Here is a 21,431-nt window from a genome sequence, read left to right as displayed (position 1 = left end):
GTTTTTCCGAAGGAATTAACATTAATGTTTTATTGATACCGTGAAACGACTACTAATTTGGGATATTTTCTTTTTCTTTCTTCAAAACGACTTATAATTTATAACATATGGTAGGGTATTCACGTTCAAACCATAGACAAGTAGTTGTACCCATAGAAGCAGGGTATTCACGTTCAAACCAATGCAAAATAAAAACCGATAAAATAATAAAAAAATCAGACAAAATCAAGATAAATGGCTTGGAACATTTGAGCCATTGTCAAACAGAAGCTAAACATATGAATTTAATAGGGAAGTCGCATCTTTATCAATTGCCATTGAATTGTTGGCGATGCCAATGAGTTTGAAAAAGATGATATAATTCTACATGACATGGTTCTGCACTCCGATTTCGAGGGCTTACAAATAAATGGATTTGGTGGTGTGAAATTTTCTAGTTCGACCAATTTATTAACAATTTTGGTTCAATTGAACTTATTGAATTGTTAAGGATTGCAATTTTTCGAACTCCCATTGTTGCATGTCAAATCATGCCTCCGCATGGATAATTTCCCTCGCCCGGAGTGCATAGTCAATGATAACAATAGTGATAACTCATCATCATTTTGTGCGTTACTTAGAGATATATTTCTTTCCGAGTTAAATAATCTTAAAGGATGGTGTAACTGTAGGGAAGAAGAAATATCAAGGGGTTGTTGTCATCAGTTTGAGAGTCTTGAAACCTTGTGTATTTATATGATTGTTATAATCTAGTTTCAACTCCACAACACAAACATGTCCGGAAAGTAATTCTTACAATGGTCACAGAGACGATATTACAGCAAGCAGTCAATCATTCCAAACTAGAGTATCTTGAGATAGGTTTCATACTCAATTTTAAATCTCTATATGTAGTCTTTCAACGTCTAAGTACACTGTCTAAAGTGTGTATCAAAAATTGCGAGGAGTTTGATACGTGCAATGATGAAGATGGTTGTTACAGCATGAAATGGAAAGAACTCACGAACCTCAAAGTGTTGGAATTCAAAGAAATCCCAAAAATGAAACATTTGCCTACGGGGCTTCAATGCATTAGAACTCTACACACTCTAAGAACCGTGCATTGTTTCAATCTTACATCTATACCTGAATGGGTAACATCACTGGAAGTATTTGATATCAAAGGTTGCATAATGAGTATTAGCGTTGACAAATTGTGTATTAGCGTTCACAAATGAGTGTATACAAGAGATTTTGATAGACTGGTCTAAGCTTGGCTAATAATGAGTTACTTGATGGACAAGCTAACTCAGTGTTGTCTTCATTCTTCTCATGGTGTAATACAATCTTTTAAATTCAAGAAAACAAGTTATTCTTGGCCGCTAACGGGAAATTTCAGTTTTCCGATTTCAGTTCTATTTATCAATTATTTTTGGCTATTTGATAATTTTTTTATCGCAAAACTATATTAAATTCTTAATTATAAGTATGAAATAATTCATAAACCAAATTTCATTTTGTATAAACTAATATAAGAATTCCACATGAAGTGATTCAATAAAATATAAACATAAACTGATGAAAAAAATAAAAGTTTCTCGGCTTCATAACATGAAAATTAAATTAACTATCCAGACAGTTCGGCTGTAGCTTGATCAATTCAACGAGAATGAGTAAGACTTTAAAGAACGTTGGATCCCAATCAGGTATTCTAAATTTTCCACCTGAAAACAAATCATAAATTATAAGAAACAAAAATTAACAATACACAAGCAATTTTGGTTGTTATGAATCTATGACAGTCTTTCCTATTACTACAATTGATGAATCTTGTGGCATCCTACAAACAGTGTGTGGCAATGTATGAACACTGGAATTTTAAAGTACTAAAATAAATTCAATAGCAGTTAAAAACCAAATGCAGCCACATCAATACTTGTGTACATGGCCGTGACATAAAAATGTACAAGTCGAATCAAGACTCTGATAATGAAGACTGGTTCACATATCAAAAAGAACACACCTGAGACTAGTGACCTAGAAAAGAAACTTGTACAAGTAGCTTAAATAATGTAGTCTCAATTATTATCTTCCCAAATCAAGGAATAATTCATTTTCCTAATTTGGGAGAGTCATCGTCTAGCCTACTACCTTTACAAAATATAATATTTTAAATTATAATAAGCATAAAAATGAAGACGAGTTCAAACAATTCATTATAGCCAAACTTCCAACAAAGGCCAAAATAAAAATCACTCAACAATACACACAAGTTAATATGTGGAAGAGAAACTCACTTTCAACGTGTCGAAACTAAACTTTCAACGTAATCCTTGGCATGCAACCATACTATAGTATTAGTAATTCCAATTCGCTCTACTCTATTGTCTTTGCCGTTGTAGATAAATGCTTTTTCTTTATCATAAGTCCATATCAATGTATCACCACTCTTAGAAAGATACAATGGCAACAAACCCTGGAGTTAAAACTTGAGTGAAGACAATAAATTATTGTTTTCAACAAGTGTTGAAAATAAATTCTCATAACCAACTTTATACAATTGAATCCAAGACTCCGTAACTCCAAAATCCTTCATTTGCGATATAACAAAATGGGTATTTTGGAAATCATGACAAAAACAAAGACAATCCATTAAAACCACAAGCCTTGGCCGATAATCTGGCACCTTATCAAAACCTCGAGGCAGCAACAGTTGAGTGTATGTCTCAGTGGAGAGATTGAGTGAAAGAATCACATATTGATCAGTAGTAATCCTACTACTATAAGAATAGAAATCTCGAACGACCAACCAATTAATAGTACCACTCAAATACACACCACAGTTCCTACTAAAAAATAAAAGGCTTACTGGAACCACCGCAGGGAAACATTGAATATTTATCAAATAATTATCCCTCGTACTGAAAACTTTCATCTCGGTTATTGGGATATTATGCTCGCCCTCCGTTAAATGATACGCTACCACCTTATAAGTTTCATTCAATTTATCATAACCAAAAGAGAACTCATCATACTTATCATACTTATATGAAGAGGCTAAAACAAATTCAGATTGTGCCTAGTGGCCGGGTTCCATAAACTGAGCAGTCGAGAAGCAGAGGGATTCATTGTGGACTCATAATACCGATCAAATAAGCATAGCAATCCGTTGCATGAACCAATGACCCACCAACTACGGTAATCCTCGTTCAATCCAAAGTAAGGATCGTATTGAACTGTGGTTGATGGATTCTTGAGTAAAAGAGATATTGGCAAGGTTAAAACACCATAATCAACACTATTGTCATTTTGTGACATTACCGCGAGGTGCGGGTTTCGTGCGGAATTCATGAGACGCAGTTGAACGCAAGGTTATCAAAATCGGGACTTTACTTCAAGTCGAAAGGGGGTAGCAAAATCGGGACTCGTAAAATCGCAATCAAAATCGAAGGATTTTACTCAAGGACTTTTGTAGAATCGATGTAGGATAGCAAAGTCGGGACTCGTAAAATCGCAATCAAAATCGAGGATTGTACCAAAACAAAAATAATGTTTAATATATGTTATAAATTGCATATAGTCATAAATGATTAAAGTTCAAAGTCCACAAAATACATATACATAAATGTGGGGGAAGTGAAAGAATGAAATTTTTTAGCCTTTTGGGTCTTTATAGAACGGGTCATGGATTCAAATCGGGTCAATTTACGAACTGGGTCAAAAATTAACCCTTATCAAAAAAATGAACAAAATCCTTTAAAATCCATCAAAATCCTGCGATTTTGAATGGATTTCACGATTTTGTGCGATTTTGTGCGATTTTGATAGGATTTTGTCTGTTTTTGGGACTTTGCTATGGATTTGAGTCGTTGAAGCTACACAAAGTCGCAAAAACCAGGATTTTGGGACTTAAGTCGGGTTTTTGATAACAATGGTTGAACGAAGTGAGGATCAGAGATGAGAGTGTTGAAAGATTTGTTGACGCATCTGAACCGCATAAGAGATTTTACTGCGAGAAAGGATAGTACTTCAGCCACCAGTTCATCGGGGAGGACTGCCGCCATCGACTGAGGCCGCTCGATAGATTCCATGGAGCCGCCGTGCATGTGGTCACGTAGAAGAATTAACCCTAGAAAGTGAAACCAAAACGAAGCAACCAAGTTTTTTTTTTTTTGAGGGAAGCAACCAAGTTGAATAGTGCGACTTTTTAATATATGTTTCTTTTTCGGCTGTTGTATAATGGGTTTTTTTTTTTTTTTTGAATAAATATAATGGGTTGTTTGTTTATTTTTTTTTTTTTGAAGAAATAATGGGTTGTTTGTTTGTGGATAAGGTCTATAGATTTAGGGTTAAATAAATTTTTAGTAAATTACCCGGAAAATTTTGCGATACATTTAAAAGGTTGTGTATCGGTCCTCGTGAGCTTAGCTCAGTCGGTATGGATGCATAAAAATATGCAAGGTCCGGGGTTCAAACCCCGGCCACTACCCAAAAAAAAAAGGTTGTGTATCGGTATAAAAAATCTTCAAATTAGTAGATAAATGGGTAGTTTTAAAAAAATAAACAATTTTTTTATCATTTACCAATTATAATAACTAATTCTTATTTATCAAAACTGCTGGTGAAATAAAATTTAGATTTTCCGAATTTTTATTACCCATAATAGAGATTATCGCTTATTTTTTACAATAAAATGTAAAAAATTTAGTATAATTCTTTATAATAATTGAAATCATGTTTTTTTTGTTATAAAATGATATTTTCTAAGACATAAAAATAGACAAATAGTTATTTATTTCGTAATAATGATCGTTAATTTATAATTTGAAAAAACAAAAGTATACATATACCCCTCAATTTGAAAGCGTAGTGTAGAAGTTCTTCTAAATTACAAATCTCTAGATGTTTTTTCTATTGAAAGAAAATCTCTAGATGTTTAAATTACATTATTATATCTTCATGTTAAAATGTTTATACGTTTACCTATCCTCTACTCAAAACCAATTAGAAAAAACCAGTAAAAAAAAAACTCATGTGAATACGCATGGATCGCATAACATTACGATAATTATATAAAAATAAATAATCATATTGCAATATTGTGAGATGTTTAAAGATATTAAATGAAAATTATGAACACAATCGAAAAGACAGACACTCATGTGTCTGTCTTTCCACTCTTTTTATTGCAGTTTGTATATTATGAAAGATTTTCCTTTATGAAAAAAAAAATGTTTGTGACTTTTAAATTATAACAAATCCAAGAAACCATGCTTATTTATTCCAATGACATCAACAATATAGCAAATATGATATAAATTTATATTTTTTAATGACACCAACAGTAAACATTATTATTGAAAAAATTGTTTAATGGTATAATTGATATAATGAAAAAGCCGGTCCAAATTCTCATATTTTCTTTTGAAGGATATTTTCTTTATATATTTTATTTATATTTTCATTATATATAGAATAGACTTTTTTGACAAATTTATATATACTATAGATAAAGCAGTGTTTTTATTAAATATATATTTCTTTATTATATGTAAAATCTGTTAAATATTTGCACCGCATCGACTGCAGATTTTACGTGTTTATATTTGTATAACAAAATTTTTTATGTCCCAATATTAAAAAGTTGATATAATAAAATTTTGAAAATTCATGACTATATTCGAAATATTTGTATATATTATATTGAAAAAATGATTACATATTTGTGTCGATTCTATGTAGACTTTGTGTGCGAGTCTAGCTTTTGTTTCTCTTAGCTTGGAATCCAAAAAATTAAATAAGATAGAGTTGTTAAAACAAAGAAGTTGCTAGCTCTCATTTTCTTACCCTAAAGGTGTAACCTAAACGCAGTGAAGCAATGATCACGCCTACAATGAAGAGAATCCATGACAACCAACCGCGTTAGAAAACAAAACAAAATTTATTTGAAGAGCACAGAGACATAATTTCAATTAGAAAAGTCCGACTCCGAAGAAAGTGATGGCGTTTTCTTGAAAACATTTTTGGAATTGAATCCTCACTAAAAGAAACCTTGTTTTGTGACATGTTTTAGATCCAAATTGTACCTAATGATATGCCTCCAATGAAACTTCTACTCGTTTCTTCCTGAAATGCCAAGTGACTTCCAATGAAACTTCTACTCGTTTGTTCCTGAACTACTCATTTCCATTTCCAAAATTACTTCAAAGGAGATTAAAATGTCCACCTTGTTAGTTTTATGAGTGGTGCTAGGACCCAAGGGATTGTTTACGAAGGCTGTTCCCTAGTTGCTCGTCTTCTGTTCTCTGTTGTCTTTATGCTGCTTTAGGTTTTGCAGATGCCCTGGGTAGCAGCTTCTTCTTGGGTGTGTTTTGCGGTTCTTTACTTTTGTGTTGGTTGATTGGATTGTTCTGTTGGTCAGTCGAAGCCTACCTGTTTTTTGTGTTATTCATCTTTTGTCACTAGCTTTTATGCGTCTTGTGCCAGCTATGTATTAATATTTGAACTATAATGCTGATTGTTTAGAAAATTTAATCTTATCATTAGCACTGTGTGCTTAGTGACTCAAACATCTCTAAAGAAACAACATGCATCAGACATGAAATAAGTACAAACTACTAACTGAGAACAAGTTCAAATTAGCAAATTCAAAAAAATTACTAACTCAGAATTAAATGATACTAACTAAAAAGGAATCCAAATATTTTCTAGACAATAATAGCACATTCTAACGATTGAAAAATTATGTTATAGAGTGTTGCATCGACACTGTCAATTGCAGGCTGCCCGATCTGGACTTCACTTTCCAGAATGCCTCTTGTACATACAGCAAGTACCAATTACCAATTAATTCTAGTAGGTCACATATTAAACATTGATAGCAAGTTGAAATTAATCAGAGATTATTAAGTAAGAAACCATTAAAACATTGTTGCTTCAAAATAATTTATTGGCTAAAAGAGTGCAAAACTACACACACTAACGTAAGCAGCAGCAAAAGATACAAAATAATTTAGACTCGGAATGCTTTGAGAATATTGGCAATGAAATCTATCAAAGTTACCATAGATGCATAATCAAACAACTTCAGAAAAATATCATTAAAAAATCTCAGCACTAACATAATCATTTATCTCTAACCATCAATTGTTATCTCTAATCAGAAGAAGTAAATACCGAACATGACGCTATGATGTATGATATTTAACTACTAACTATTTATTCATGAATGAAGGGTACATATTTCGAACAATATAAGCGTGTAGCTTATGGAAGCCCCATGTTATTAGCTGACACAGAACAAAGGGAAACAAAGGGAAATGTGTAAAATTTCAAAATTACAACAAACTACTTGCAAAATACAGATATTGAAGCTAGTGTTGTCAAGTAGCGGTTAGAACAGCACTAACGCAATTTGAAAAAATCGTTATTATTCTATGATACGCTAATTAGTACAAATTGTTGCTAAACCGCGGCGCTATAGCACTGTGGCATGCTGGATTTTGAACAAGCCTCCATTTTCCGCAACTCGAAATTCACAACATTGATGGAAGCACAAGTAAACAAAAAATGCAAAGTTGGAAACAACACAGAAGATCAAAAGGGATTCGGCAGAGTTTAAAACATACAACATTGAGATGTTTTTCACAATTTTTGTGATTGAATGAGGCCAAAATAAATTGCAACAAAGAAATTTAAAAAAACCGAAGCTTCTGGGAAATAAACCACCAAGTGTTGAACCTTAAATCATTCGAGTTTCATGAGTGTAGAGTTGTGCATTTAATACTCCTTTTTTTGGTTTACTCTTTAAGATCCTTAACATGTGATAGTATCAACGATTTTGTGCTAATTGTTCTCACAGGCGTATTCCTTTCCTACTGTTGCTTCAAACTTGAGACCTCTCATCTTCAAGCTTATAACAACTATGTATATGAAGACAAGTTCTTACCAATATAAACAAGCTAATTGGCTAAGCCATTACACAAAATATTCACACAAAATATTCATACATGAAGAAACATAAATTAAGAAAAGAAATACATCAAAGAGAAACTAACTTTCAATGAGTTGAAACCAAACTTTCAACGTAATCTTTAGCCCACGACCACAATATACTGTTATCAACTTCAATTTTCTCTACTCTATTGTCTCTGCAGTTATATATAAATGTCACCTCATCTTCATCGTTTACCAATATCAGTGTATCGCCATTCTCAGAAAGATATAGTGGTAACAAATCCAACCCTCTAAACTTCTCGACCATTGCATAATCGCAGTAGCATGAAAAGAAACTATGATAACTAATGTTAAATAATTGAATCCATGACTCGTGAACTCCAAAATTCTTCATCTGCCATATCACAAAATGAGTTCCCTTGAAATCATAAGAAAAGCAGAGACAGTCCATCAAAACGACAAGTGTTGGCTGATAACGTGGCACCTCATCAAAACCCCGAGGCAACAACAGCTGAGTGTATGTCTCAGTGGAGAGATCAAGTGAAACAATCACATATTTCTCAACGGTAACACTACCATCTTTCCAACAAAAATCATAATTTGAATCAAAGTAATCGTGAAGGGCCAACCAGCTAATAGTACCATTCAAACACACACCATTGTTCTTATCAGGATAAATCCAATAAAGTGGAATAACAGGTAAACATTGAATATTTCTCGAATATTCATTCGCCAAGCTGAAAACGTTGACAACACTTTTCAAACTACCACCCTCCCTGTACACACGGAATGCTACCACCTTATAAGTTTCAGTCGAATTATCATAACCAAAAGCGAACTTAAAATTACTAGGCAAAGAGATTGAAATTCTTCTAGAGTAAGTCCTCGTGGCTGGGTTCCAAAAAAAGAGCGAATCATAACTGCCGGAGCAAAGAATATCAATCAAGCATAGCAATCCATTGCATGAACCAACAACCCTACATCTTTGGTAATTCTCGTCAAATCGATGGTAAGAATTTTCATGAAGAGTGGTATGATTCGGATCGCTTTGAATTAAACTAGAAATAGGGAAAGTTATGAATCTACAATCCCTACGATTGGGATTGTCTTGCCACATTAATGCGAGGTGAGGATTTCGTGATGATTTCTTGCGATGCATTTGAACGAAGTAAGGATCGGAGATTAGAGTGTTGAAAAATTTGTTAACACACCTGAATTTCATAAGTTGTCTCACGGGGAGCCATGAGATGACTTCCAGGATGAGCTCATTAGGGAGCATCTTCGTTGACGCCGCCGACGACATCGATTCTTCTTTAATTGAGCGGTGATTCTTCTTTTCAAGTTTAATAACCCTAGCTGCCGTTCCAAAGTGTGGGAGAGAATTTGAATCTACGCGTCTATATATTAGTAAACAATTGAGCAGTGTCTTCGAAATACCTTCTTTCTTTATTTTTTTGCTAAAAGAGTTTTATTAGGAGTGCTAAAAAATAAGAAAACAAGGGTACTTTTCCTCAAAAAAACAAAAAGTAAACAAGGGTACTTTGGTCTTTATAATAGGGTGTAACTGGTGTTCTCAAGGGTGAGACTAGAAAAAGTCATAATTTCTTTTGGAAAAAGTCATAATTAAATTGATTGATATTCGTTAATTTAATAAATTAATATGATATTTCATAAATTCGAACTCACCACCAAATAAAATGTCTACTTCCTTCAAAAAATAAAATATTAAAATGTATACTATTTTTTTGGTTGAACTTTTTAATACTAATTTGTATTTGAATTATAGGAGTATTTAATTTTATAACGTTCTTCTAGACATGAATGAAAAACTTTCATTTAACTGAATTGGTAAATTAGGGTTACGTTGTCAATGAATCGAATTAACTCAAAAATAACTCAAGTTATTTGTCAACTTGTTGAATTAGATTTATTAATCAAATGAGTTAAAATTAAGGTCAAAATCGATTTCATTATTATATAATTACATTTAAAAGGTAACATTTATGGCTACAAGCATCATAGAAACATACCTAATTCTAACATTTCTTAACAAAAGATGACCCTTAAATAGATAGCTCATGAAAAAGAGGACAACCTTATGTTGAACAAGGTTACAAGACTTAAAGAAAATATCACATCTTGAACTGTACTTGTTGAAATAGAATATGTTCTTGATGCAATTTAAAGTTAATAAAATGAGAATCTACACCTCTATCATTTATACGAAAAACAAATTCGACCTCTAACATAGTAAACAGTCTGCTATAAGTATCACATATTTCTATTCTAACGAGAAAGTACGATAAAGTTTGACATATTTCCCATTGCCTTTTTTTTTAACATATTTCCTATTTTGTTGTCTTGAATGTGTTACCAGGCATCATTCTTTCGGTGTTTTAGGCTTCCCATCAGAGTCTTGCTTGCTAACTTACAGTTGGACCATGGAATCATCAACAAAATCAGATCTGCAACAAAAAAATATTTGCAGCTTTTAGGGATTTAGATTTGGAAATGCTTGCTAAAGTTGCACCCTTATTGATCCATTAAAAAAATGCAATATGGATCTAAATTAAATACTTGCTAACTATATATGCAACATAGACACTTCAGATTGCTGGCAAGTCCGATATGCAACATCGACACTGACACATATGTTCACATTCAACCACTTCCATTTTTTAAAATTATTACTAGTATCAGTATCTTGTCAAGGGATCGTGTTTCATAGAATGTAGACTCACTTGGATAGAGAATTGATTTTTTAACCCACAAGAGACTCCAATTTGGATTCTTCTGCTCTGCACATTATGAAATACATAATAAGACTATATGCTTCATAAATTGCAAAAGAAACAAATGAAAAGATGCATAAAATTTAATTAAGGACGGCAATAATGTAAGGATCTTGTATGATAAAAGGCCTATTACTGAAATTAAGAATAACATAGAAAATAATTCTTGTTCAAAAGTTCTTTCAATTGAATCTGAAACTGAAATTAAGAAATGATATTCTAAAATATTCATAAAAAATTAGCAAATGATAGTAAAACACCGGCATTAATGTTGCTCTTCAGACAAAGTATACTTACATGGCAGATACCTCTGCAAGCTTCTGAAGTCCAAATTCTTCTTCCTAGTAGGTAGTATCCATATCAGTATGCATGATATATACATAATACATGTGTCTGTGTGTGTGTGTGTTTGCAAACAATAATTTAATAATAATCATAAGAGTTTCATACTCACCTCATCTACTGAAACATCAAGAAGTTCCCAGCGTTCTTTCTTGAGATTTAACTGTTCCACATCGCCATCATCGTACAAAATCTATTGAATAGTGATACGAAAAATTAACAGACATGCTTAACTGATTCAATACTTTATGCTTCATTGCTTCTCAAGTTAAGGGCTCTATCATTTAAACACCAAATTTTTGTTTCATAACCATTTCAAGAATTTCTGTTTTTACTTCCATTGTGCGTTGGCAAGGTGCCAAAAAGAATGAGAATAAATTTAAGAATAACATTTTCTTGTCAATTAACTGGTAAGTCATCACACAGTTAGTAACAGAAATCTCACCTTGTGCTTTCCTTTGACATGATCGTAAGCATCGACAACACCTTCATAATATCTGAAGAAAACAATTATACAAGTATTGTCCTAATTAGCTAAGGTCATAGTAATCTTTCTTTGAAATATTGATATGGAAATTCTTACATCTTGTCCAATGGCCACCAAACCTTGATCCTTTTACCAACCAGTGAGTTACCAAGGTCTTGAGGTTCACATGCCTTAAAAATTATTAAAATAAAAGTTAATTTGTTAAGAAAAATAATAATTGAAGGTCTATATTATAAAGAAGACGAATGATAAAGGAAAGCTCCTTAAACAAACAAATTAGACGCCTGATTCTAATTTTAAACTTGTTATACCTTCATAGCAGACGATTCATTGAAACCTTTATCAGAAGGAGCAGTTTGCCTCCTTCTTTGACCAGTTCTTCCCTCTTCTACATTCCCTAATTTCACATTGGTACTCGACTTGGGTTTCCCTACATCTTCACAAAGAACCTCAGGTTTCATCGGAGAAACTATTGATTTAGGAGGCATGAGAACTTTCCCGTCAATCTTTATAGATATTTTGAAATTTCTAACATGTGCCTCATGTTTCACTTCAGAACCCTTCCTTACTTTAGTAGATGGAAAATCACTACCTTTATCACTACTTACAGTTTTAGCACTTGACTGCTTCTTATCCTTTATAGAAGTAGGGTCATCAGAAGGTGTAACAGGATGGCCATTATCACGAGCCTTTTTGGAACGAGACGATTTTTCAGTACCCGATTCCTTATGAATCCAAGAGTGGACATAGCCTTCATCTGGATTCATTAAAGATTTAGGTTTACGAGTTCTCTTCCTTGGCACAGTATCCAGCTTAGTTTCTGAGCTCGGTTTCTGAACTGTCTCAAAGTTGCCAGTACAGGTTCTTGAATTTCCTTTTTCGGAGTTCTCAATAAAACTAGAATGTGTATTACCTTTCGAACCATCACATTCCGCAACTCCACCGTCCATAGTTGTAGAACTTGTACTTCTTATATTCGACAGTGTGTCATCTATAGTTTGTACATCTCTCGCACATGTATTATCCGTTTCAAGCCCTTTTGTCGCCTGATTTTCAGACTAAAGATAAATGTGTTACATAAGTATAAGTATTGACCAATGATTTAATGAAGCGAGCATTTCAATTGTGAATGAAAGTTTAAAAATCCAAAAGCTCATTGAGAAAGGAAAAAGTAATTTACATCACACGGTTCTTCATTTGCATCTTTAGGTACATCAAGAATTTTCTCAACAACCTGAAACATTGCAACATAATCAATCCGTACATTAATTTCAAATTCTCAGTTGTTATGTCTTTTATAAATAACTTAGCAGTTAAGTATGTTCATTAAGTAAACATACTAATGAAAAAATAACAACAGCAACAGTACAGGTTAAAGGTTAAGTACCGCCGTTGAATGATTATGTTCCGGGGACACAGATTGATTTTTGCAAATAGAAGATATTATTTGTGCATACTCATCAAGATCTCTTCCTGAGGATTCAACTGCTTGCATAAGATAAGTTTTAAGTTTAACAGCACAATTGGTAATTATTTTCTCCCCCAAGGTCCAAGTAATAGGTGAAATAGTCTGTGAAAATCAAATAAAAGGACATTAAATAATAAATAATCAAAGTAGATTAAAAATGAAGAATGCAAAGCATGTTACCTGGTTCTCCTTTCTTACACTATCCAGTAATGGCCTGACTAGATCCGAGGAAACATCTTCACTTTCATCGAGTATCCCGGTCATTACTATTTGCATTGATTCAATTACATTACTTGGATGGTTTGGCCTTTAAATTGAGCAAACAATAACTCAAGTCGTTAATAACACCAGAAGTGAATGAAAAATTAAAATTGGAAAAAAGAAAGAAAAACATATCTACTTTTTAGCAATATAAGCAATATCTACTTTTTTTTATAGTTTAAAAAATGAAAGATTTTGTTTGGAAGTAGTTCAAATTCATACACCTTAATACTAAAGTTTATCTAACTGCTAACTCTTACAAGAATTGATTTGAACCACTCACCAAACTTGAAAGAAAATAGAGACTTATAAAAAATCAACCATGAGTCTTTCTCTTTTATCTGGACTTGAGACCAACCGTGTAAAGATTTGCAACAAAGCACGACATAGGTAGAGTTTCTTATTACACAAGTAACAGAAATGATGAAAAATCAAATGGAGGTATTAAATTTTATGTAGGCAAGTTTGGAACCAGAATTAAACAGCACCAACACTTCAGATTTAAGATATGGTGTCGGACACTAATGCAACATAGTACATGTGGTTACAGGTGTTGTTGATGTGCCAATGTCTGTGCCGTGTCATGCATCTATGTTGGTGTCAGTGCTACATAAACCAGAAGTAACATAAAAATATATGTTGTAAGGGCACTAACCTTATAACTCTCAAGAAATTTTGAAACATCTCAATAACCAGATCATCACAGTCAAGGTCCAGCATGATCAAATATATTTTGATCTTTGAAAATTTTTCAAGTATAGTAATTGCTTTTTCGTATCCGCGGCCAGATACACCAGACAATTTTTCAATAGCATCCACCGTAAGCTTCAAATATTCCTGTTCTCATGAAATGATATGTAAATTATGTATGATTTGAACAATCAAATATGGTTGCAACAATTCATATTCATCAACTATAATATGTAGTATACTTGGATATTGAATTGAAAAATTAAAATTGCATCAAATTAAAACAAGCACCTTCATATGTTCATCATTATAAGGTGCATTTGGCGCTGTAATTCTTGCAATCTCAGTGAGACAAGCTGTAACTGAAATCTTAACATCATCGTCTGTGTGTCTCAAAAGTTCATCGGATATCAATGTCTTCATTGGAAGCACAAGTGATTCTTGAATTGACTTGGCTGGATCTTGATCTAAATTTAACAATTCCAGCTCCAATTTCTAAAAGTTAGAATCAATTTGAGGTTAGATTGCCGCAAAAATCAAACACTTGCACCACATTAAAAAAAAATAAAAATCACCGTGATAACATATGTGTTCAACAAACAGATAAAAATTGATGGGACACAATTCAGCAAAAAGAAAATCGATGCAGTAACATATGTGATCAAATCAGAAGATACAATTGAATCAAATAGACACAATTCAAAAAAAAAAAAAAAAAAAAGATATACACTTGTGAATAGGTACAAAAATCAGAAGAAAGACAAGAAGTTCAATTCAAGGACACAAAACTAGCAGAAAGATGTACATCTATCAAAAGATACGAAAATTAGTAGAGGTCAAAAGATCAATTCATTAGGTACAATTGAATTCATGAAGGAGTATTAAGAACGCGATTCAGGGTTGGATCTGAACTTCGAAATAAAATTGTTCCAAGTCAGAATTCGAACTCAAATTCTCTGTATTCCTCTTTAACTAAAGTTCATTAACCACTTGATTTCTTCCTAACAAATCCAACAGAGGAAGGACAGGAAAATCAATTCAGGAAATAAAATTGAATTCGTGACACACAAATCCAGCAGAGAGATAAAGATATTAAAAATAATCAATAAATAATAAAAAATGGAAGAAAGGCTAAAAATACATTACATCAAGTAATTCAAGAAGCTTATCAACAGAAGAAGCAAGGTTTTTGGACAGCTTTCTGCCAACATGTCTAAGCCTCTTCACTGTATCTCCATCATCACTCAAAACAATCCTATCACTAGAAGAAGCCATTTTTTGACACACTCACCCTAAAACCAAGCACTTTATATAGCCCTAAGAGTGCCAATGTACAACTCAGCAGCATAACTCAATTTAAGGGTATATGTCTAAGTGTTTGACATGCAAGCAGAAAAAATAAAAATAATAATAAAAATAAAAACTTCAATGAATTATTCTATTATTCTGACTTGCTTCATTTTCTGAGTTTCAGATCTCCTATACAATGTACTAGGAAATATATTTCCCCCTTTTAACGCAATTACCTTCTAAGAAATTCTCTCTAAAGAGATTTTTATTCATTTTATTGGTGCTTTTTTTTGAAGTGGCCCTTTTTAATGCTGCTTTAGTGCTTATTTTTAAGCATTGAGAGTCCAATATGTACTAGCTTAGTGGTAACAAATTGGTCTCAAAACCTAAGTAACAAAGTTTAATTCGTGTGTACAATGGTCATTAATATCACTTCAATTAATAATAATTTCCTCTTTCCCAAAAAGTGTTGAAGAACTAAGTTTTGGTTATCACTTGTTTTCTTGCATTTACCGTGTGTTGGTACGATAAATAATAATTTCAACTCACTTGTATGGTTTCTCTTGACCCAATGTGGATGATCCTCGAGCTCCTCTCGTGACGCAACTGTGGTACGATAAAAATAAGATTAAGGAGAAGAAATCTACCTACGTCTGTGGAGAGAATAGCTCTCTGATCCATGATTAATGAGTTTCCTATAAAGAGATACAACAGTTACAAGCAATTAAATTAACGATCAACAAGTTCTCCAATAGTAAACCCTAATTTCTACTACTTTTCCAATCTCTTCCATTGAACGAGACACTTGATGATTTTACTACCCAATGTGTTTTCCAACCCTATAATATATCCCAAAGGAATAAATCATTAGTCTTTGATCTCCTAAAGATCTCCTCTTTTAGTAAAGTTTAGTTTGACTCGCTCCCACCTCTCTATTAATCAGAAGAACTATAAGTAACATAGGACTTTCTTAAAATGTATCTTTTCAACCAACACCGACCATGGAATCATCAACCAAATCATATCTCTAACAACAGAAATATTCACAGATTTAGAGATTTATATTTGGAAATGCTTGCTGAAGTTGTACTCATACTGATCCATTAAAATTTCAACTAGGATATAAATTAATCACTTGCTATGTAACACAGACACCACAGATTGAATGCGAGTCTGATGTCCGACATCAAGACAATACTGACAAGTGACACATATGTTTACATTCAACCACTTCCATCTTTGAAAATTATTACCAATGTCGGTATCTTGTCTGGTTGTGTTTCATAGAATGCAGACTCGCTTGGATAGAGAATTTGAATTTTTCACTCTTGAGAGACTCCACCAATTTGGATTTTTGAAAGCTTTTTTCTACTCCACACATTATGAAATACATAATAGTATAAGGCTATAAGCTTCATAAATTGTAAAAGAAACAAAAGAAAAGATGCATAAAATTTAAGAACACCAACGTAAGGATCCTATAAGATAAAAGGCCTATCACTGAAATTAAGAACAACATATAAAGAAAGAAAAAATTGTTCAAAAGTTCTTTTAGTTGAAACTGAAATTAAGAAATGGGAAAAGCCTTCACTTTAATTTAATATTCTAAAATTTTCATAACAAAAATTCTTCAGACATACTATACTTACGTAGCAGATGCCTCTGCAAGCATCTGAAGTCCAAATTCTTCTTCCTACTATACTTACGTAGTATCCATATCAGTATGCATGATATATACATGATATATCATGTATATCATGATATATATTAAAAAATAAATAAAAAAAAAAATATCAGTATGCATGATATATACATAATACATGTGTCTGTGTGTGTGTTTGCAAACAATAATTTAATAACATAAGAGTTTCGTACTCACCTCATCTAATGAAACATCAAGAAGTTCCCAGCGTTGTTTCTTGAGATATAACTGTTCTACATCGCCATCATCGTACAAAATCTAGTGATAGGAAAAATTAACAGACATGCTTAACTGATTCAATACTTTATGCTTCTCAAGTTATGGCCTCTTATCATTTAAACACTAGATTTTTTTTGACATGATCGTAAGCATTCACAACACTTTCATAAAATCTGAAGAAAACAATTATACAAGCATTGTCCTAATTAGCCAAGGTCATAGTAATCTTACTTTGAAATTGATAACAGATATTATGAAAAAACTAGTGATATAGAAATTCTTACATCTTGTCCAATGGCCACCAAACCTTGATCCTTTTACCAAACATGAGTTACCAAGGTCTCGAGGTTCACATGCCTAAAAAAATTAAAGCAAAAGTTAATTTGCTAAGAAAAATAAAAATTAAAGGTCTAAATTATAAAAAAGAAGAATGATAATGGAAAGCTCCATAAAAAACAAATTAGACACCTGATTCTAATCTAAACTTGTTATACCTTTATAGCAGGCGATTCATTGAAACCTTTATCCGAAGGAACAGTTTGTCTCCTCCTTTTGTTTGACCTACGATTCTTCCCTCTTATAGATTCCCTGCCTTCATATCGGTACTCGACTTGAGTTTCCCCAACTCTTCACAACAAACCTCAGGTCTCATTGGAGAAACAATTGATTTAAGAGGCACGAGAACTATCCCTTTAATCTTTATAGATAATTTGATTTTTCTAACATGTGCCTCGTGTTTCACTTCAGAATCCTTCCTTACTTTAGATTTATTTTTATGCTTAGCAACAGGGGATTTCAAAGAAGTTCTCTCGGGTAAAGAAATCAAATTAGCATCCTTTAATATAGACACAAAATTATGATGATCATCTTGATTACTAATGCTACTGTTTTTCCCTCTCCGACCTCTTATGGCACAGCTTTCGTCATTAATGTTGTACTTTGTAAGGGGAACAACATCTGTATTCTCGCCATTTTTAAGTTCCAAAAATAAATATTTATGAGTTTTGCTCATATCTTCATGGAGTTTGCAGTTTAATACCCTTGGTAGAAGCGGGACTTTCAGTAGATGGAAAATCACTACCTTTATCACGGGTTTTTGTTGATTGTGCATGTTTTTCAATCTTTCCATTATTCACCTTAGAAACTAGAGCTTTACTTAAAGTTTTGGAACATGACTGCTTCTTATCCTTCATAGAAGTACGGTCATCAGAAGGTGTAAGAGCATAACCATTATCACAAGCCTTTTTGGAACGAGATGATTTTTCAGTACCCGACTCCTTATAAATCCAAGAGTGATCGTAACCTTCCTCTAGATTCATTAAAGAATTCGGTTTACGGGTTATCTTCCTTGGCAGGGCATCCAATATTAAGTTTTTAAGCTCAGTTTCTGAATTATCTCAAAGTTGCTATTATAGGTTTTTGCATTTTCTCTTTTGGAATTCCGAGTAAAACTATATTGTGGTTTCTTTTCCAAAACCAAAACATTCCATTACTCCATCGTCCATAGGTGAATAAAAGTTTAATAATCCTATAGGACTAGTTTTATTCAAAATTGTAATGCTTGCTTCATTAAATCATTGGTCAATACTTATATAAGACATTTATCTTTATTCTTAAAATCAGGTGACAAAAGGGCTTCAAACGGATAATACATGTGCTATAGATGTACAAACTATAGATGACACACAGTCGAATATAAGGACTAGTTCTACACCTATGGATGGTGGGGTAATGGAATGTTCTGGATTGGAAAAGAAACCACATTTTAGTTTCACTAGAAATTCCAAAAGAGAAAATGCGAAAACCTGTACTAGCAACTTTGAGATAATTCAGAAAAACTACGCTCAAAAACTCAGTTGGATGCCCTGCCAAGGAAGAGAACCCGTAAACCTAATTCTTTAATGAATCTAGAGGAAGGTTATAATCACTCTTGGATTTATAAGCAGTCGGGTACTGAAAAATCATCTCGTTCCAAAAAGGCTCGTGATGATGGTTATGCTCTTACTCCTTCTTATAACCCTACTTCCATAAAGGTTAAGAAGCAGTCAAATTCTAAAACTGTAAATGAAGCTCTAGTTTCTAAAGTGAAAAATGGAAGATTGAAAAGCATGCACAACCCTTAAAAACTCGTGATGAAGGTAATGATTTTCCATCTACTGAAAGTCCTTCTTCTGCCAAAGGTATTAAACTGTCAACTCCTAAAGATATGAGCAAAGCTCATAAAGCTTTATTTTTGGAACTTAAAAATTGCGAGTATATACAAATGATGTTCCCCTTACAAAGTATAATATTAGTGAAGAAAATTTCACCCAAAGAGGTGGTAGAAGGAAAAGGAGTAGCATTAGTAATCATGATTATCATCCTAATTTCGTGTCAATATTAAAGAATGACAATTTGATTCATGTACCTGAGACGGCTTATTTGAAATCCCATGGTGCTAAGCCGGAAACGAAATATAAAGAAGGAAGGAATCTGAAGTGGAACATGAGGCACCAGTAGAAAAATCAAATTATCTATAAAGATTGACGGGAAGACTCTCGTGTCAAGATGTGGGTAAACACTAGTGGGGTATGGATATTGGGAGGAGAAAATTAGGGTTAGGTTGTGTTGTATCCCAAAAAACGGAGGTGAGAACTGCAAAATCCGGTTCAAAAATAAGAAATCATGAATATGCTCAAGAAGTCAAGAACCAAATGAACTCGGAAACCCCTTTCTAAAAAAAAAACTAAACAATGAAACTATACACAATCTTCATTGTATTTACATTGTTCCTTATTGATAATATATTTGAACAAACACTCCTTTGAGGAATGTAGATCTTTACATGTATCCACACTCTTTTATTGCTCTTGATTCCACATAGTAGTAAAATTCAACCTTTCAAAAACAAAACAAAAATCTTATCACATTTCACAGCAAAAAGATTAAGAAATGTAGAACATAATTTCTCAAATTAACAATTTGGCAACAAATGTTCTATAAAGGAACTTAATTTTTTTTAATTAAAGATTTGATAACAACCAATCCATAGACCAATATATAGACAGAGAAGAAAAAAAGTTATAACTGAAGATTTCAAAAAGACAGTTGTATCTTCTTGGCAAGTATTACCTAAAAAATTAAGCTTAATACATCTTCGTGGCAAGTATTACCTAATGAATATGTACAAATAATGTGATGAAAGATAACAACGAACAATTAAGTCAAGGGTAAACATGAACAATGAATGTGTACAAAATTAAGCTTAATAAAATCGGAAAAGAGTATATAAAATACTAAGTCGTTACCTAAAATTAAGTTAAGGGACAAAATGAACAATTTTCCCACAAATCAATCATATAACGAGATCTAAAATAAACACCAATGAATCTTGTTAGTCAAACCTTGATGAAAATCCAATGATAGACGATCAACGTTCTTGAAATTTGATATCATCTGCAGTTATTGCAAATCATCAAAGACTCAAATACCATAATTAATGCAAGATATTGGACAACTTACGACCCCATAAGCATATAAGCAACTAGAAGAGATACTAGTGGGCATATGAACAATAACTAAACGTAAGAGTAACGATGAAAATTGTTTTGAAATGTACCTTCTTAGTCAAGATCTCACTTGATCAACATTGATCCCCTTGAAAAAAACACTTAATGAGTATCGAGAAGATGGATTACAACTAGGGGTGGACAACGGGCGACTTCGGATGGGTTCGGGCTCAAAAGCTCATCCCAACTGGACCCGAGGGTGAAGATACCAGACCCAATCTAACGGCTCGGTTTTACATATTGGTTTGAACGGGTCATCAAATCAGTTAATACGGGTTTTAATATACACAAAATGCTGAAAACGAAATTCCAGATCTTCCTTCATTAAAAAATAAATTAAAATAATTCCATATCTATAAGTTTTTGTGTGGTAATGGAAATGAGGGAAGCAATAGATTTGTAAGTGAGATAAAATTTATAAGATGAGAGAACAAAAAAATGCAGGAGTTAAAAAATGAAACTCCGGATCTTACTTTACGAAACTCTAGATCTGTAACCAAGATAAGATTTGAGGAGGGGAAGAAATGGATTTGAATTATGTTGAATCAGATGCACAATCGTGTAGTTTTCTTGCTAAGATATGAGTGAAAGAGGAATCAGATGAAAGATTTGAGAGAAGTTGAGGGAAAGGAAAGATTGAAAGAAATGAGGACACTGAAAGAGGTGAGGGGATGGAAGAGAAACGGTTGTATGCTTT

At 32.8% G+C, this 21,431-nt stretch overlaps 2 protein-coding genes and 2 pseudogenes across 2 annotated transcripts; 1 reads left to right on the top strand and 3 right to left on the bottom strand.

Annotated features, from left to right (window-relative positions):
* Positions 1 to 107: 107 nt before the first annotated feature.
* LOC146927469 (putative disease resistance protein RGA1) lies at positions 108 to 1,217 on the top strand (annotated as a pseudogene).
* Positions 1,218 to 2,278: 1,061 nt separating this feature from the next.
* LOC146927468 (F-box/kelch-repeat protein At3g23880-like) lies at positions 2,279 to 4,070 on the bottom strand (annotated as a pseudogene).
* A 3,959-nt stretch (positions 4,071 to 8,029) lies between these two features.
* On the bottom strand, positions 8,030 to 9,172 carry LOC146927467 (F-box/kelch-repeat protein At3g23880-like). Its single transcript, XM_085708156.1, has one exon. The coding sequence runs from the start codon at positions 9,155 to 9,157 to the stop codon at positions 8,039 to 8,041; it is 1,119 nt and encodes a 372-aa protein (XP_085564282.1). The 5' UTR covers positions 9,158 to 9,172; the 3' UTR covers positions 8,030 to 8,038.
* Positions 9,173 to 10,055: 883 nt separating this feature from the next.
* LOC146927466 (sister chromatid cohesion protein PDS5 homolog D-like) lies at positions 10,056 to 15,280 on the bottom strand. The gene is made up of 13 exons (XM_085708155.1): positions 15,122 to 15,280; positions 14,267 to 14,470; positions 13,941 to 14,122; positions 13,205 to 13,331; positions 12,944 to 13,126; positions 12,737 to 12,790; positions 11,868 to 12,602; positions 11,653 to 11,726; positions 11,515 to 11,566; positions 11,182 to 11,262; positions 11,025 to 11,068; positions 10,677 to 10,733; positions 10,056 to 10,400 (listed from the first exon to the last, which is right to left on the bottom strand). The coding sequence occupies exons 1-12, from the start codon at positions 15,248 to 15,250 to the stop codon at positions 10,697 to 10,699; spliced, it is 1,902 nt and encodes a 633-aa protein (XP_085564281.1). The 5' UTR covers positions 15,251 to 15,280; the 3' UTR covers positions 10,056 to 10,400; positions 10,677 to 10,696.
* Positions 15,281 to 21,431: the final 6,151 nt, after the last annotated feature.

The sequence above is a fragment of the Medicago sativa genome, chromosome 4 (genome assembly GCF_051527215.1).
Source record: "Medicago sativa cultivar Bolivia chromosome 4, Bolivia_mono, whole genome shotgun sequence".
NCBI lineage: Eukaryota > Viridiplantae > Streptophyta > Magnoliopsida > Fabales > Fabaceae > Medicago > Medicago sativa.
Note: the sequence above shows the minus strand (reverse complement) of the source record. Positions and strands in the feature narration are given on the sequence as shown.

Bases quoted from the DNA above. Each gene is read 5' to 3' on its own strand.
- LOC146927466 (XM_085708155.1), bottom strand. From the start codon at position 15,250: ATGGCTTCTTCTAGTGATAGGATTGTTTTGAGTGATGATGGAGATACA. The intron at 14,471-15,121 runs GTAATGTATTTT...TCTAACTTTTAG, and splicing joins AGCTTCTTGAATTACTTGAT to AAATTGGAGCTGGAATTGTT. The intron at 11,567-11,652 runs GTAAGAATTTCC...TGTTTTCTTCAG, and splicing joins TGGTGGCCATTGGACAAGAT to ATATTATGAAGGTGTTGTCG.
- LOC146927467 (XM_085708156.1), bottom strand. From the start codon at position 9,157: ATGAAATTCAGGTGTGTTAACAAATTTTTCAACACTCTAATCTCCGAT.